The following is a 19,275-nucleotide window of genomic DNA, read 5'->3' as shown; positions in this document are numbered from 1 at the left end:
AAAAGTAAAAAAAAAAAAGTCAAAGTTTGCCTTCAAATACTTACAGGCACATAAGAATTTCTTTACTCATACCTTCTTGCAGCAAACAAATAGTTCCCCTTTGCACTTGAGGATACTAACTCTCTGCCGGATTGTTCCAGCACACACTGGAAAACAGTGGTCTGGAAAAAAGTTGCCTGAGAATGGCAACCCAAGTCACATGTGGAACATCATTTTTGATTCAAAACATTATTTCAGTTCAATTATTTTCAATTCAATTCATTTTATTCAGCGAATAAAATGAGAATCAGATTTAAAATTAGGTTTTGAGTCATATTAAGTTAGAGTTAGCACTCAGTTGTATGTGGTTCTATCCAATGGCTACCAAACTGTGCAGATGTGAGCTTTCCACATGTTCCACGGGAAGCATTTATTACCTTTTGTACTAGCCCTGAAATAAAGTATAAAAAAAGTGTTCAGGGAAAAAAATAAAAGACTTCTCCAACTTGTTTCCTGATTTTTTTTTAATCTTTGTTTTTGTGCTACACCTGGAGGTGCTCAGGGATGACTCCTGGCTCTGTGCTCAGAGATCAATCCCGGTGGGACTCCGAGGACCCTATGTGGTGCCAGGGACTAAACCCAGGTTGGTCGGATTCCAGACAAACACCTTACCCCTGAAACATCTCTCCAGGCTCTCAAAGATGTCATTCATCTTTTAAAATTATTATAGTTTAGGTTACGTGTTGAGAGTAATGTTGATATTTATGTACTGTCATGGTATACAAACATCCCTGGTGTTTGGTGGCGGGCAGACCAGCAGTGCTTAAGGTTTACTTCTGTCTCTGAACTCAGGGTCACTCCTGGCAGGGCACCCAGGGAACCATGTAGAGGACCAGAGATCAAATCTGGTTGAGCCCTGTGCAAGGCATTTAGTTGAAGTTAGCAAAATCTTCACAGAGACACTAAGGTTCATAGTTTTCTTTACTGTCCTTTGAAACGCAAGAATCTCTGGACTTGGGCTTCAAGCCCCAGGGCAGGTCCCCATCCTACCCTGCGAGAAGGAATAGTCATTCCTCTTCATTTTACCAAGAATTTGAGGTGCTGGAGGGCAGAAGTCATAAGCATGGGCAAAATTCTGCTGGGAAGAAGGGAATACTTACAGCTTTGTTGTCTTAGTAAATGGAATACCAACAAAGATAAGTGAGTCAAAGAAGGGCAGCAACCGACTGGCTCAGAGCAGCTATACTGAGGCACTTGGCCATGTGGCTGGGGAGCATATGCCCAGTGAAGAACAGAGTCAGAAAACAGGGAGACAACAGGGAACAGTAAGGAGGCTGAAAGCAGAATGACAAGAGTTTGCTGTGTTGTGCTCTCCTATTCACTTAGGTGGCACCGTATTCCTCTCTTACTTACTTCAGCCAGCAAAAACAGGGGCTCAATCACATCTCTCTCTACTTGCAATTCAAAATGAATCAGTTCCTGAGCCAACTTGTCCTCTGTCTCTCCACACAGTTTGAGCATTTTCCTATAACAGAAGAGGGAAAAAATCATACTAAATACCACAGAAAAAAATGTATCACCCAGCAACATGCTACAGAGATGACTCCAGACCCTGCACCAGACTGTATCATCAGGGGTAACCCGGAGTGCAGGGGTGAGTCCCCCCACCCGCTCCAACAGAGCCCGGGCAGCCAAAAACCTCCAAAACCCAATTGCCACCATGCTCGCAACCAATCTCCAAGGCTTAGGCGAGCCTCATCCATGAGTGAATCTACTGACAAACCCAGGACCTCCCTGCTTCTCCCTGTGCTTCCAGGAGCCGGGCAGTGACGCCCATGAACTTGCTTCTGGTGCCCTAGAAGCTCATAAATAGCCATGATCCAGAGACTCAAAATAAATCTGTCAGAGGAGAATAATACTAGATCAACACACTGTAGTGATGTCTCTGGACCCCGAAGTCACCATCCAGTTAAAGAAAATAAAACTAAATTAACCTTAGCTATATCACTGTATTTAAAATTTTAGAATTCCTGGAGCAACATCTCAAATTCTACACCACTGATGTACCAAAAGTAGCATACCACATTGGATGCAGTGTAAAACAGAAAGCAACCAACCAGGGAAACACACACACACACACACACACACACACACACACACACACACACATGTTAGCACACAAGACTCAACCTTCAACAACATGTTAATAATCTCTTATACAAAGGCTTAATTCTCCAAGGTGAAATACAGCAATCTTCACACGCTTATAAGTAAATTTATTTATAAGTAAAATTATTATATTATACTATAAATATTATAAATAAATTATAGGTATAACATGATAGACTTTCATTATTTTTGTTTTAGGATCTATTTCAATTTATTTGTAGTTCATATGTTTACACATATGAGTGGCATAAATTCAAATTACTTTGTATTTTTGATGTAAGTGTCAATTCCCAAGTTCTGGGTTCATCTTTGCATTGTCTCAATGCTTCTGGTGATATTTAGCTATATATATATATATATATATATATATATACATATACTTTTTTTTTTGCTTTTGGGTCACACCCAGTGATGCACAGGGGTTACTCCTGGCTCATGCACTCAGCAATTACTCCTGGTGGTGCTGGGGGACTATGTGGGATGCTGGGAATCGAATCCAGGTCGGCCACATACAAGGCAAACACCCTACCCACTGTGCTATTGCTCCAGCCCCGAGTTATATATCTTAAATGTTAGTTTATAATTAAAAAATAGTTATTGACTCACAACTATGACAAATGAGACTGTAGCTACTTTCACACTTTCCATTTTGTCTTCACGTATTACAGACAAAAAATGATAGGCAGGATATCAAAGTCTCTTTGAGCATCATAATCCTTCAGAATTTTGAATTTACTGCTCAATAATCTAGTTTCCACCATTGCTTTTGGCAAGTCTGGAAGCATATCAATTTCTCACTCTATTTAGACAGTCTCCCAGAGGTGTGGAGAAGGACTAGGTTTGAGTGACTAAATGATGCTTGACTATAATCCAACTCACATTTGTGATATCAATATTCAGCCCCAAAGGTGGACTATTCCAGAGATTCCTGGTGCTGCGATTATTGTGCCCTCTCAGTGTTTCCTGTATGAAGGATGTTGGCTCTTTTGCTTACCCTACATCAGATGGGAGTCAGCTTTGGGGATGTACAAAGGTGGGTTCCCAGTCAGCAAGATGCTCTGCAGCTCACAATGTTTGCGTTGTTGTCCTCCTTCTCTTTTCCCAATATGTGTGATAATGTGTATTTTAAGAAAAAACAAACCTTTCCTGGTAGTGGACTTTGGGAAAGCACAGACTAGAAGTATGTATTCAGTCTGCTATCTTTACCTAGAAACTCCCTACTCCTCCGTCTCTTTACTCTCTTCCTTCACTTTTTTTTTGTTTGGGGTCACACTGAGATATATTGGAGGTCACTTTCAGATTGATGCTCAGGCATCACTCCAACAGTTCTCAGAAAATAATGAGGTACAGGACTGAGCCTAGTACTCCTGCACACATGACACGCTAGCTGTTAAGCCCTCCTCTATCTACTTTCATGTTTGCTGAGTCATTATGATTTAGGCATATTTTAAGATACAGAATATAATAGATTCTATGTTTTTCTACCTGAGATCCTATATAAGCAGCCAAATCCATTTTGATCACAAATATATGTACAAATATGCAGTAATTTGCATAATTTTATCTTTCTATATTTATTCTATTTCCCCTACTACTTTCTCTTTCAATCCATGCATAGAACTTCATTTTCTTGATTCTTAAATTAGTTTTAAAATGATGCATTCTATTTCTAATTATGGTTATTCTTTACAAATGGGTACACCTGATTTTTTAATAACTTTATTCTCCTTTTAAACAATACAAGAGTCTGAAATAATGGGACTGGAGCGATAGCACAGCGGGTAGGGCATTTGCCTTGCATGCAGCCGACCCAAATTCAATTTCTCCGTTACTCTCAGAGAGCCTGGCAAGCTACCGAGAGTATCCTGCCCACACGGCAGAGCCTGGCAAGCTACCCATGGCGTATTTGATATGCCAAAAACAGTAACAAGAAGTCTCACAATGGAGATGTTACTGGTGCCCACTTGAGCAAATAGATAAACAATGGGACTACAGTGCGACAGTGCTACTACTAATGTTGTGATTTTATGGCATTTTAGGTTTCACTTTGCTTTAGATCTTCCCCCCCCACACTCCACACACACACACACATACACACACACACACATTAACTATTGTTACATCAAGATTTTTAGAAGTTTATCTGTATTTCTTTTCTTTTTAAAATTTTGGTTTTTGTGACACATCTGGTGGTGATCAGGTTTTACTCCTGGCTCTGCACTCAGGAATCAATCATGACAGGCTCAAGCAGCCATACGAGGTGTCAGGGACCGAGCCCAGGTCAGCCACATACAAGCAAGCACTCTCCCCACTGTACAATCTCGATAGCCCCTCTTTATTTATTTACAATGAATATGTCACAGAATATGTCACCACAATAATGGGTAACTGGCATAGTTTATTTGAATTGAGATAAGCAGATGTAGAATGAGCTCTCTGCCCTCCCACAATGTTCCTAAAAGAAGGGTGAATTTTTTTTTTTAATTCTTTTATTGATTCACCATGTGGAAAGTTACAAAGCTTTCAGGTTAAAGTCTCAGTTATACAATGCTCAAACACCCATCCAAGAAGGGTGAATTTTATAGTTGTCTTCTTGCTTCTTACTATAAATTAATCACTAGAAACTATGCTAGATCCTTCTCAGGCTAAAGGAGGAACCCACATTATAAATTTTTCATTACTTCATATTTGCTTTCCTATGATTTGCTCAAACATCTCAAAGTAAAATCAAATTTCCTTTCTTGTTCATGTACCTCAAAATTACCAATCTTTTGTTAAGATTTTGAATAAACATGTTCTAGCCACCCCTTTAAATCACTCATCTAAGTTTTCCAATGCGTAAAACTACATATGTTAATAAAACGTATATACATTTATCTTGTAAATCTTCTATCTGTTAAACTTGCAGGGTTCCAGTCAAGGACCTACAGAAGGTAGAGGGAACTGGACCGTTTTTCATCCCTACACAAAGGATCACTCTTTTTCCACCTATTCAATGTCTCTGCTGTGATGGGGCGTTGGTAACAGTGATGAGCAGGAGCAGCACACGCATGACAGCACTCATGTACGTGGTTATGACACATGAACATTTGGTCATGGTGCATGCGTGCATGTGTGTGTGGGGAGGGGAAAGTGGTCACACACTTAAGTGTAGTGCCATGGGTCCCATTTTTTGATATGGTGAGGGTGAAGGATTGAACTTTCGACCTCAGGCAAGCCAGCCAGGCTCTTCAGAACTGAGACACATCCTCAAGCCCCTACTAATTTTTTTTTTAAGTTACTCTGCTTCTAGATAGAAACTATTTCATAAAACTCTAATTAGTTCTCTCTGTAATAAAAAAGAAGTAGTAACTTCCATAAATATTTACATAAAACCTTTTCCTTTTAATTTTGAATATGGCTTATTTTATCATATAATCTCTGCTTATTATTTTTTGTGCAATAAGTAAAGATGCTATATCATTTTTTTCCTGATATTTATTTTGGCGGGGAATGGTCTGTTAAAAGCCTAATAGTTCTTTATAAATAATCATCTGTTTCTTTCTTCTTTTCTTTTCCTATTCAGGCCACGTCCGTCTGGCTCTTAACTCAGGGTCTGCTGAGCAATACTGAGGGGACCATGTGGCACCAAGGACCACACGTGAGCCCAGCCATGCAGCTGTCTAGTGATCTCTTTATTTCAAATGTCTCTCTTTTCATTAGTAATGGTTTTATAATAACGCATGTAGAGGGGGATTTTAACAAAAAGGTGCGCTAGGTCAAGAAATTCTGTTTCTTAAATTTAAAGATGTGTTTTTCTTCAAATCTTGGTAAGAAAAAGTTAATCATAATTTTTTTCTATTTTCTTCGTCATAAACTATTACTAGTAATCAGTTCAAGAACCACTACTATTATTAATGCCTCTCAATTTTATGTGTAGTCTTATCTCTTATACTTCATTTACTCATTCAAGGATGCAAAATTTCAGATGTTTTCAAGTTCAAATATTCTCCATTTGTGTTCAATATATCAACTAAGCATTATAATAAAATACAAAAAAATTTCAGAATAATTTTAATTAAAATTAGTATTATTTGGTTTTTTCTCTGATTTGGCAAGTTACAATATTGATTCTTCTATAAAGGACTTTTGTCAATATTTTAAAGTTAATTTTAAATAAAATTTATACTTTTTTATGTTACTCTGTTACTTTTACAATTGACACACAAATTCTCCTACTTATTAACCTACTGTTTTTGTCTCCTGACAATTTTATTTAGTTTATAAAATAAAATTATCTAGGCAAAAAATCAGCACAGGTTATTCTGTGAATTCTATAAATTTTGACATCTGACACTGAGATTAACATATACTTCTGCTAAAGCCCTACAGACTTCAGGGGGTTTTCAGCAATTTTATGGTAATTTCTTTATGTGGGAGATTTTTTGATGCACAGACAATAAATGAATTTAGATATACGTTCTAATTTTTCACTGTCAACGTTTTTCAACCCAACTCCAGCCAGACTTTAGGAACCTGAGCTTCTCAGCACTGTTCTAGGGTCCACTCTCACTAAGGAGGGGAACTTTCTGCACGTACTGCCGTATAAGTACCACGCGCTAAAGGAGGGGAACTTTCATAGATGTGGCACAAACCTATGCAGGGCGCCATCTTACCCAAGAAGCGTGTCATCTCCCAGGATAGCAGACCCTTCCATCAAACACTGAGCCAATGTTGTCAAAGGCAATTTTTTCTGAAAGAGGGAAAAATGCAATGAAAACCACTTTAAAAGTCATCTGCTTATGCTAACAACAGTTAAAAGTCAAATATTTGCATAGAAAGCATATTCGCTAACAAAAACACTCATTAAAATACGTTTAAGTTAACATTCAAGATACTGTTGGCTTCAATGTTGTGGAGGGTTTTGCTGGCCTTGTCTTCAGTGTACCTTAGGGATTCTGGTCTGATGTTGAGGTCTTTAATCCATTTTGATCTGACTTTTGTACATGGTGATAGGTGGAGACCTAAGCCTATTTTTTTGCATGTAGCTGTCCAGTTTTGCCAGAACAATTTGTTAAACATGCTTTCCTTGCTCCACTTCATATTTCTTGCTCCCTTATCAAATATTAGATGGTCATGTATTTGGGGGGGTGTGTCAGAGTATTCAACCCTGTTCCATTGGTCTGCAGCTCTGCCTTTGTTACAGTACCAGCCTGTTTTAATGACTACTGCTTTGTAGTAGAGTTAGAAGTTGGGGACGTTGATTCCTTCCATTTTCTTTTCCCCAAGAATTGCTTTAGCTATTCGTGGGGGCTTATTGTTCCATATGAATTTCAGGAGTGCTTGCTCCATTTCTTTGAAGAATGTCAAGGGTATCCTCATAGGGATCGCACTGAATTTGTATAATGCTTTGGGGAGTATTGCCATTTTGACTACATTAATTCTTCCAATACATGAGCAGGGGATATCTTTCCATTTCCTCGTGTCCTCTTCTATTTCCTGAAGTATCGTTTTATAGTTTTCATTGTACAAGTCCTTTACCTCCTTAGTTAAGCTGATTCCGAAGTACTTGATCTTTTGAGGCACAATTGTGAACGGGATTGCTTTTATCATGTCGCTTTCTTCTCTCTCATTATTTGCATAGAGGAAAGCCATGGACTTTTGGTATTGATTTTATAGCCTGCAACTTTACTATACAAGTCTATTGTTTCTATGAGTTTCTTGGAAGAGGTTTTAGGGTTCTCTGAGTATAGTATCATATCATCTGCAAAGAGTGAGAGCTGGATTTCTTCCTTTCCTACCTGAATGCCCTTAATATCTTTTTCTTGCCTAATCGCTATTGCAAGTACTTCCGGTACTATAGTGAACAGAAGTGAAGAGAGTGGGCATCCTTGTCTCGTCCCAAAAACAGATGACTGGTTAAAGAAACTTTGGTACATCTACACAATGGAATACTATGCAGCTGTTAGAAAAGATGAAGTCATGAAATTTGCATATAAGTGGATCAACATGGAAAGTATCATGTTGAGTGAATAAGTCAGAAAGAAAGAGACAGACATAGAAAGATTGCACTCATGTGGAATATAAAGTAGCAGAGAGGTACGAGCTTGCAATGATGCAACTTCTGGCAGAAATTTCTCTGGACTTAGTTACTAAGATACTAAAATACAGAAATCCAAAACTGTGCGGCTGCTATTGCGGCCGCACGACCTCATATCTCTTCATTCTCAGCAATGGAAAACAAATTATCAAATGCTTCCTTTTCAGCAGGTCCGACTTTGTGGGGGGAAACTCCAAACAATAATAGTGAGCTTTTTGTTGAAATACTTAATGTAATCAAAGTAAATAGAAAGTAAAATGAAATTTATCAACTACACAGGGGGGTGGGGGACTGGGGAAGTGGGGTTTACTGTGGTTCTTGGTGGTGGAATATGTGCACTGGTGAAGGGGTGGGTGTTCGAGAATTATATAACTGAGACTTAAGCCTGACAGCTTTGTAACTTTCCACATGGTGATTCAATAAAAAAAAAATAAAATAAATAAAAAATAAAAATAAATTAACATTCATAGGATACAATGATCTGTCAGATACAGAAATGTCAGAATTTAGAATAAAGCTGAATTAAAGTTGCTAATTTGGAAAATAAACCTAAGCTTTACACACTGAATTTTAAAATGAAGTGTAATATCAGCAAGGAAAAATGGACAGGACTTCAATGTTATGTAACCAAAAATTTAAGCAACACCCTTAATTTCTAAAAGTCAGTCCAATATCCAATAAATGTATAGTCCCTTTTTTTAAACAAGACAACTCATGGTCTCTTGTTTAAAACAAGTGAGAAGATCACACATAATTACAATAAAGAGACAGCATCCAAATGTAGGCACACTCCAAAAATACAAAAATAACCAACAAGCACAATAAAACAAGTGTTTAAATTAGTCATTAAAGAAATAGCTAAACCATAATGAGATACCATTCAGTAGGCTGGCCATGAAAATATTAATAGTGCATACCTTTAAAAACAAATTCTTGAGTGGAGGAAAAATGTAGGTCTGTCCACATCATTGGTAGAAATGTGAAATAGCACAATTCTATAAAAACTTTAGTGGCAGTAGTTTAATAGGTTAAAAAAATATTACTACATGGCTTAGCAACTCTAATCTCAGGTATATATTCAAATATAACTAAGGCCTAATGGCCAGAAAAAAACATATACGTGGATATAGATGACAGCACAATTCACAATAGCCATTGTGTAAATAACCCAAATTTCTGTCAACAGGTAAGTGAATAAACAAAATATGCTACAATCACAGAAATTAGTATTATTTAGTCATGTATGGGGATTGAAGAAATGAAGTCCTGATACATGAAGGAAGTCGAAAACAATCATGCCGGTAAAATAAACAAACATAAAAAAAAAACATGAATTGTATGATTCTACCTACAAATATTCAGATTAAGAAATCCCTCAACATAGAAAGATTGGTGATTATCAGGGATTGGAAATAAAGGAAATCAGAAAGAATGCTGAATGGACAGGTGGCTTCCTATGTGGTGATGAAAATGTTCTGGAAGTAGGACAACAGTTGCCTAACACCATAAATACCAAATGCCAATGCACTGTATACCTGGGGGGAGTGTTTGGGCCACACTGAACTATGATCAAAATTTACTTCTGGGTATGTGTTCAGGGATCACTCCTAGCAGTGCTTGGGGGACCATCCGTAGTGCCTGCAGATTAGTGGGGGCAGACTGAACCCAGGCTGGCCTCGTGGGAAGCAAGCACTTTATGGGTTGTACTATCTCTCCAGCCTTGAATTGTACACTTAAAAATGATTAGAATGAAAAATTTATATGTTGGATGGCAGGAAAAGAAGGTCAAAGAAAGCACAGGCAGTGAGGCAGAAGCATGCTGCTATGAGGATAACATGACCAACATTTAAAACTCTCCTTAGAATTAAACCATCCAACACAAAATTAAAATTGGATCACATTCTTCGGCCTGTCGATCAACATTGCTCCATAGATATTTAAGTGGAAAGCCACTGAAGCATATCCAGCTCAGAGTCTTCAGTGTTACTACATGGACAGGGCCAGTTTTTCATTCACCTATGGATTGTCTATACAAGCACTGCACTGGTGATGAATGGGACTGGCCACTGCTCTTTTAGAAATTATATCTAGCATAGGGAGACAAACAATAAACTCAAAAACTATGAAGGAGTGCTTCAAACAATGGGAAGTAGCATAACGGGTAGAGGGTACTGATGCAAGGAACAGAAGAAGACTGAAGACAGACCAGCTCGGAGGGATGGCATTTTAGGTACCTGTAACAAGAGTCAGCCTGTCTCAAGAAGAACTGAGGAAGCACGTTTGAGGCAAAGGAAACTGTAAGTACAAAGGTCCACTGGGGGGCACTAACATGACCAACTACAAGTACCCAAGGAGTCCAACATGGCTGAAGCGACAGTGGCAGAGGAGAGGGGCTAGGCTGTATATGGTCTTGGGCAGATGCAGCACGGGGGTAGGGCATGCATGTGAGGGCATCTGTACAACATTACAGGGCTCATTTAAGACCTTGACCAAATAAAAATAAATCAATTCTTAGACAAACAACTTTAGGACTTGAGAGGGATCAAGTTCTGGAAATATTTTTTTAGAGCCTCAGTCATCAGAATTTAGGAATCTGGTTTGAATATCTGGGGATCCATGTATTCTAAGAGCCTTCGGCATTTTTACATCTTGGTTCAGCACCTACTCTACCAGGCCCACAGCAGAAGTCAGAGCCAACCTTCCTATACCTGCCACCAGCACTAACCTACAGACTGGTGGTTGAAGACCACTATTCTAAGGTATCTCCAGGTAAGAAGCTGGAGAAGGGCAGGTGGCCAGCCACCAAAAGTGATATGGAATAGAAGTTAACGTAGCTCCTGAGGAAAGGCCAGGTAAAGGAGGTGGATCGGGCAGATTAGAACAGTTGTATGAAGAATACCCAGTACCCTAATGGGTCTAAAATACATTTTCCCCCATACCCTTTGACATGTCCACACCACCACAGTAAAATAACATTAACTCTTGAGAGTTAAGTCACAACTGCAAATGAAATGAGAAATTCTTGGAAAAAGACTGAAATGAAATGGGAAATTCTTGGGAAAATCTTGAGTAAGCAATTGACTATTAATGCACTCAGACTATTTTCTAGTGTCTTAAGATGCTTAGGTACAAGTTTCCAGACACTTAATTGAAGACACAAGAACATTTCCTTAGGAGAGTATCTATTTCTATCATCATTTTAAAAGTTATTTAAAGCACATTAAAAAAAACCTAAATGGAGTGGCTTACAAATAGTAAGTAAGTTAAGCAAGAATACATTTTTTTAAAGTTCAGAGTAAGGTATTAGTTCTTTTTTTTTTTTTTTGCTTTTTGGGTCACACCCAGCGATGCACAGGGGTTACTCCTGGCTTTACACTCAGGAATCACCCTTGGCGGTGCTCAGGAGACCATATGGGATGCTGGGAATCGAACCCGGGTCGGCCGCGTGCAAGGCAAACACCCTACCCGCTGTGCTATCACTCCAGCCCCAGGTATTAGTTCTTAATAAGGGGTGATTTTGTCCTCTTAGACATTTGTCGATGTCTAGAGACAATTTGAGTTGTTATAACATGGAAACACTACTAGTATCTAGTAGAGACTGAACAATTAAGGCAATTCCTCAAAGTAAGAAATTACCCAGCTGAAATCATAAAGTGTCAGGTAGAGAAATGGCCTGATGCATTAAAACCAGCACTGCAACTGATGTTAATTAAACACATTCAAGTATGTCCCACTACTGGTACACATAGGCATCAATGTGTTAAGTAAAATACCCAATAATCTACCAGCAAGAAACCAGGATGCCAAAAGTGGAGAGAAAGAAAGAAGGTGCCTGCCACACAGGCAGGGGTCGAGTGGGGTGGGGGAGGCAGGAGGGATACTAGGGACATTGGTGGTGGAAAATGCACACTGGTGGAGGAATGGGTGTTCAATCATTGTATGACTGAAATTCAATCATGAAAGCTCTGCAACTGAATCTCACAGTGATTCCATTAAAAGAAAAATTTTTAAAAAATCTACCAGCAAGGATGTCTCACCGTGAACATAAAAAATATAGTCACGTTATTGGTCCCACCAAAAAAAAAAAGAAAAAAGAAAAAGAAAAAAAACAAGAACCAAAAAACCCACCCAAAAAAACAAACAAAAATCCCCTCACCATTTCTGTTTGTGCAAAGCATTCAGAATCTTAGCTTTCCTAAATGTCCTTCAAAATCTGACACAGTAAGAGAATGCTGACTCTAACAAGCCTAGAGATAATTCTACAGAACTAGAAACAAGTGACTGACATTTACTATAGAGTCAGTGATGAAGGGACTGGCAAGTTTGCTCAAAATTCGAACTAGAAGAACCAACTTCCTGGAATATGACTGCAAGAGCCTTTCTCCTAGCCACTTCTAGCTTTTTCTAGTAACCTAACACTCTTAGTAACAGTGAAATGCTCTTAAGTAGCAAACAGATTCTGTGACATGAGAAAGTTATTCCTATTTCAACTCCCTCTTAATTGGTAAGATTTTTAATCAAAACAAACTTTCACTTTATCTCTATCACATCTATTTACAATGAATTACAGCTGACTCTTGAACAACATTTGTTTTACTGTGTGAGATCAAAGAGATCAAGGGAGATCAAAGTCTGCAGTGATGCCTGGTGGGCTCCTGTTCAATCCCCGAACACACAGAGTGGCCGCTCCAGTATCTCTGAGGAACTCTGTCGGCCACAGTCAGGGCAAGGAAGGACCCTTACAAACAAATTAAAGAGGGGACTAGAGAGGCAGTGCAGCGAGTAAGGCATTTGCCTGAAAACAGTGTTAATATTAACGGTTTAAGAACACAATTCCATGTCACACACATGCCCCCAGAAAGACAAAACCTTCCACTACTTTCTTTAGGTCCCTCCAAATCTCTGACCCCACCTCACACATGCCACCTATCAATGAGCTCTACAGGAAGGCTCTCAGGGTCCAATTATAATGGCTAACAGTGATTTCCTTACTATGTTTTCTTACAATCTATATGAGAAAAGAAATTTGGTATTTGTCATTCATCTGGATTCACTTCACTCTGCCTGTACCCTTCAGTTCAATCTACATTGTAGAAAGAGCAAGATTCATCTTTTATCATAGAGTATTCAATTGACATATCTATCACAATTTTTTTATACTCAAATGCTATTAGGCACCTAGGTTGTTGTTAGATCCTGGCTATCAGAGTGTTGCAATGAACACATAAGCACAAATACCTTTTCAAATTAATGTTTTCTGATTTTGACAGTATTTTGTGAGTAGACTCGTTTTCTTCAAGTTTATTATTTGAATTTAAGTACGCAACAGGTGTTGACTTTATAGCCAAATACTTTGCTCCCTGTTTTTCCTTCCTTCTGTGAGGCTGAAGTGGAGCCATGACAGGCTCCACTTTTAGAACGAAACTCAGCAGTTCTAAGTTGCAGTTTCCCTTATCAGAAAGTCCTGACTTCTCAGAGAACAATATCATCCTGGGCAGATAAACCGCCTGTGGGAACAGCCTATCAGAGTAGGGGACATGGGCAGTGGTGCCCAGTCAAGTAGAGAAGGGTGAGGGAGTGGAGTCACGGAATCGGACAGGGACCAAGAACTGGAAACACAGTGCCAGTCCCTGAAGTCACAGGACCGGGCAGAGACAAGAATTGGAAACATATTGCCAGTTCCTAGAAAAATGCTGTTATATAGCCAAACCCTATATAAATTGCTTAGAATTCAGAGTCGGGGTCCTTGTCAATACTCCAGTGTTGGATGAGACTTGGATCCCAGCTTGAGCTAGAGATAAAGGGGCCTTACATTTGCAACCTCGTGTCTGCTCTGGTCAATGTGCGAGTGAAACTCCCTTTCCGGAACATAACTCTCCCTCCCTCCCTCCCTCCCTCCCTTCTTCCCTCCCTTCCTTCTTTTCTTCCTGCTTTTGGGCCACAGCAGCCTTACATCTGGGCCTGTCTGGGGATCATTCCTGGCAGTGCTCAAGGGACTGTATGGGGTACCAGGATCACACACCATGTATCGGCCATGTGCAAGTCAAACTCCCTACCCACTGTACTATCACTCCAGCACCAACAACTGGTTTCTTGTTTCTAAGAGCTTTTTTTTTTTTTAAGACTTGGGGTTTTGTATGTATATTTTTATGTAATCTGCAATAGTGATAGTTTGACTTCTTTTCCAGTTTGTAAACCTTAAAAAAAATCAAATCACTTGAGATACATGTTACAAAATTGTTTATGAGTTCAGTCAGTCCTACAATGTTCAAGCACAAATCGCTTCACTACATTCTCCATCACTATCCCCAGTTTCCCTCCCCCACAATGCCTCTATGGAAGAGAGTTCTCTTTCCTCTCTTTTCATTTTAAGTACTGTGGTTTGCAATCCTGCTACTTACTGGGGTTGCAAATGGGTATCCTGCTTATCACCGAACCCCCTTTCTGCACTCAGTTTTTGCCTTTTGGCCATTTGAATTTCTTCTTTGAAAAAGTTTTTGTTCATCTCTTCTCCCAATTTTTTGATAAGGTTAGATGTTTTTCTCTTGTGAAGTCCTACCAGTGCCTTATTTATCTTGGATATCAACCCTTATCAGATGAGTGTTGGGTAAACAATTTTCCCCATTATGTGGGCTTGAGCTGTCTGTATCCTAGTCATCATTTCCTTTGAGGTGCAGAAGCTTCTTAATTTAGTCCCACTGTTTTATCTTCGGTTCTACTTGCTTGGTCAGTGGAGTTTCATCCTTGAAGATGCCTTTAGCTTCAATGTTATGGAGAGCTCTGCATACACTTTCCTCCATGTACCTTATGAATTCATGTCTGATATCAAGACCTTTAATCCACTTTGATTTGATTTTTGTGTATGACATTAGAAAGAGGTTTGAATTTTATTGGGGGGGAGGCAAGTAGCTGATCAGTTTCCCCAATATCAATAGTAAAGGCTCTCCTTGCTCCACTTCATTTTTTTTTGCTCCTTTCTTTTTCTTTTTGGGTCACACGTGGCGATGCTCAGGGGTTACTCCTGGCTTTGCACTTAGGAATTACTCCTGGTGGTGCTCAGGGGACCATATGGGATACTGGGAATCAAACCCGGGTCGGCCACATACAAAGCAAACACCCTACCCACTGTGCTGTCACTCCAGCTCCTGCTCCTTAAAGATTAACTGATCATATACCTAACGGTCCGTCTCAGGATGTTCAACTCTATTCCATTTATCTGAGGGTCTGTCTTTATTCTGATACCTTGCTGTTTTACTAATTACTGCTTTGTAGTACAGTTTTAAGTTGGGAAAGTGATGCCACCCATCTTCTTTTTTCTCAAGGACTGCTTTAACAATTCAGCGTACCTATTGCTCCATATGACAAAAGGGACAGATATACAATGATTGCACTCATTTGTGAAATACATAAAAAAATAATATGAGACCAATACCCAAGGACAGTATAAACAAGGGCCAGCAGGAGTGGTCCATGGTTGGTCAAGTGCCAGGGGAGAAGGCAGTTGGGATAGAGAAGATAGTTGGAAATGATCACTCTGGATAAGAACTATGTGCAGAAAATACGTAAAAGAACAAACAAGATAACATCTCAGTATCTTTACTACAAACCATAATGCCTAAAGAGAGAGAAAGGGGGGGATAAAGGAGAGAGAAAGAGAGAGAGAGGGAGAGAGAGGGAGAGAGAGAGAGAAAGTGCCTGTCACAGAGACAGGCTAGGGGTAGGGGTGGTGGGAGGGAAACAGGAGACACTGGTGGTGGGAAGTGTACACTGGTGGAGGGATGGGTGTTAGAACTTTGAATGACTGAAACCTCACCTTGAACAGTTCTGTAACTGTGTATCTCATAGTGATTCAATTAAGAAAAAGGTAAAATTAAAAAATAAAGAAATAAATAGTAGTTTAGGTAAGACGGTCATTTTGACGTTGATTCTTCCAGTCCAGAATCATGGAGTATTTTTTCCATTTTCTAAGGTCTCCTACCTCTTAAGTGTTCTAGTTTTCACGGTATAGATCTCCCACCCCTTTGCTAGGTTGATTCCTAGGTGCCTGATGTTTCTGGCCACTATTCTGAATGGGACAGATTCTGTGATGTCTTTCTTCTCTCATTCATTATTATATAAGAATTTGGACTATTTTTTTTTAATTGAGTCACCATGAGCTACAGTTACAAAACTTTCATGCTTGAGTTTCAGTCATACAATGATGAACACCCATCCCTCCACCAGTGCACATTTTCCACCACCAATGTGCCCAGAATCCCTCCCCCACCCCATCCCATCCCTCCCTCTGCTTCTATAGCAGACAATTTATGTGGACTATTTTTGTGTATTGAATTTGTAACTAGCCACTTTACTGTACTGACTAAATTTTCTTCTCTTCACTTTTACTCAATTTTATATTTGTAGCTTTATCTATTTCATATGAACTCTATTGCATATTAGCAAATAATTAAAAGTAGCTTTACTAATGACAGGAAAAACAAAATAATTACTATAATGAGACCAAGTACAAAATAAAAGTTAATATTTTGATACCAGAATTGAAAACTTATCCATGTAAATGAGAGTAGACATTATATAGTATTAAGTGATTTAAATTTATTTAAATAGTTTAACAGATAGTAATCAATCATCACAATTGACTTATTAATTTATTTTCTAATAACTATATTTTCTATTCTTCTAAGTTTTCTTGGAGCAAGTAATTTGAAGTAAATTTGCTTTGTGCCTGCTAAGGGGGTGGGACCCGCATGGCAGAGCCTGGCAAGCTACTCATGGTGTATTCGATAAGCCAAAAACAGTAACAAGTCTCACAATGAAAATGTTACTGGTGCCCACTCGAGCAAATCGATGAGCAAAGGGATGACAGTGACAGTGAAGGGGGTGGGACAGGCAGATGGGGAGTGAAAAGTATGAGATTGGTGCTGGAACACACAATCTGAAACTATAATATCATGAACAACATTGTGTATCTCAGTGACTTTGTATAAATTATAAAATAAATTAAGACATATTATAATAAACATGTAATATTTTATTTCACTGTAAAAATACATAAACCATAAAACAGATGTGCAAACTGATTTATGTTGCTCAACAGAGCAGTGATCCTAATTTCTCAATTGTACAAGGGTCAACTCACTAATTGTTTTATAGGAAATATGGTATAAAATTCAAAAGTATGGGGGCGGAGCGATAGTACAGGGGATAAGGCATTTGCCCTGTAAGCAGCTGACCTGGGTTTGATTCCCAGCATCCCATATGGTTCCCCAAGCACCACCAGGAGTAATTCCTGAGTGCAGAACCAGGAGTAGCCCCTGTGAATCACTGGGTGAGACTCAAAAAGCAAAAACAGCAAAAAACAAAACAAAACAAAACAAAACAAAAAACAAACCCAAACTCAAAAATATAAGATTTATAGCAAAATGTCCCCTTCCCATACTTAGCCATGTTTATTTTCCTTTACCAGAAACTATGGTAATGATCTGTTTTTTTAATTTATAAATATCATAAGTACCAATTATACATATGTGCATATGTATCCATTTTCAGTAAATATATTTTCCAGACAAATATTTAAAAACCTATACCAACTCTACTCTTGCTTTCTTTTCTCAATAGAGGATACATAGAGCTATCCCAATATTTAATAGATGACTTAATAAATCACTGTCACTGTATCACTGTCATCCCGTTGCTCAACGATTTGCTCGAGCGGGCACCAGTAGCGTCTCCATTGTGAGACTTGTTGTTACTGTTTTTGGCATATCAACTATGCCATGAGTAGCTTGCCAGGCTCTGCCGTGCAGGCGAGATACTCTCAGTAGCTTGCTGGGCTCTCCTAGAGGGGTGATAAATATTTATTTATCATAAATAAATATGATAAAATTCATTTAAAGTCTCTTGATGGTGCAACTGTCACCAATGGGAGCTTTTCTGTTGTGGCAGTAGCTCCTATAAGGAAGAATTCACTATAGGACAATGTGAGTGCTTGAATTCTAAATAATGGGTGGGAGGGAGTGTGGAATTGATAACAATTCTTAGAAATTAATTATGATTTTTATTTGTGTGATAGGAATAAAAAAAATAGAAGGAAGCCACTAGACTAAAAAGATTAAATGTATTGAGTTGGTATACCTTCAAGTAAATACAAGACAGCAACAATCTAAGTCAAAAGTATTAAAACAGAAGTTATCAACTTTAATCTATAATTGATTGAAATTATTTATGTTTCCAAAGAAACTCCGAGATAGGAAAATGAAAGGTAAGTATATTCTGGACACTGTGCCAACCTTAGTGACTTACTGACTATACTATAAATACTCTTTACTCTTTTCTCAATTCTGCTCACTTTCACTTCATGTTATAAAGACTCAGAACAGGGAAAAATAGCTCCGAATTTGTGTTTGGAATGTGGAAGTCCCAGGCTCAATCCCCGACAGCACATGGTATCCTGAGTATAGCCAGGAGCAACTTGTGAACACTGACACAGAAATAGAACCAACGCACTGCTGGTGTATCCCTAGGCCTCGCTCCACCCTCAAGGTACTGTCATTTATAGAGGGGCCAGAGCAATAGTACAGAGGGTAGGTCACTTGCCTCGCATGTGGTCAAGCAAGGTTCAATCCCTGGCACATCATATGTCACTCCCACCAGGAGTGACACCAGAGTGCCAGGCATGGATCCGAAGCAAACAAACAAACAAAATAGTATATTGAGGCATGGAGTTGCTTGCTCAAAAGCTTTGAAAGCTCATGTAATTTGTTTCCTTTTGGGGGGATAGGGGGTGCTTGGGGGTGGAGGAGCTTTTTGATTCACACCCAGCGATGCTCAGGGGACCATAATGGATGCCGGGGATCAAACCCAGGTCGGCTGAATGCAAGGCAAAGACCCTACCCACTGTACTATCAGTCTGGCCCCCTCATGTAACTCATTTTGTTTCAGTACCAAGAATCTAGCTGATAGTCAACTAATACTGAGGTGAGTATTAGTAGTCACGTAGGTGGATAAATAAAGCGGCTATCCTATTTAGCAAGCCTCATGATAGCAAT

At 39.0% G+C, this 19,275-nt stretch overlaps 1 protein-coding gene across 5 annotated transcripts in view; it reads right to left on the bottom strand.

Annotated features, from left to right (window-relative positions):
• ARHGAP44 (Rho GTPase activating protein 44) overlaps positions 1–19,275 on the bottom strand; it is a 195,358-nt gene that overhangs the window by 85,909 nt on the left and 90,174 nt on the right. For all 5 annotated transcript variants that reach the window (XM_004603890.3, XM_055143123.1, XM_055143126.1 and 2 more), the window contains exons 4-5: positions 6,804–6,880; positions 1,393–1,504 (exon numbers count right to left, since the gene is read on the bottom strand). In XM_004603890.3, coding sequence (XP_004603947.3) covers positions 1,393–1,504; positions 6,804–6,880 — 189 coding nt within the window. The remainder of the gene's footprint in view (positions 1–1,392; positions 1,505–6,803; positions 6,881–19,275) is intronic.

Source organism: Sorex araneus, chromosome 6, assembly GCF_027595985.1.
Source record: "Sorex araneus isolate mSorAra2 chromosome 6, mSorAra2.pri, whole genome shotgun sequence".
Lineage (NCBI taxonomy): Eukaryota > Metazoa > Chordata > Mammalia > Eulipotyphla > Soricidae > Sorex > Sorex araneus.
The sequence above is the reverse complement of the archived record's forward strand: the minus strand, read 5'-3'. Positions and strand labels throughout refer to the sequence as shown.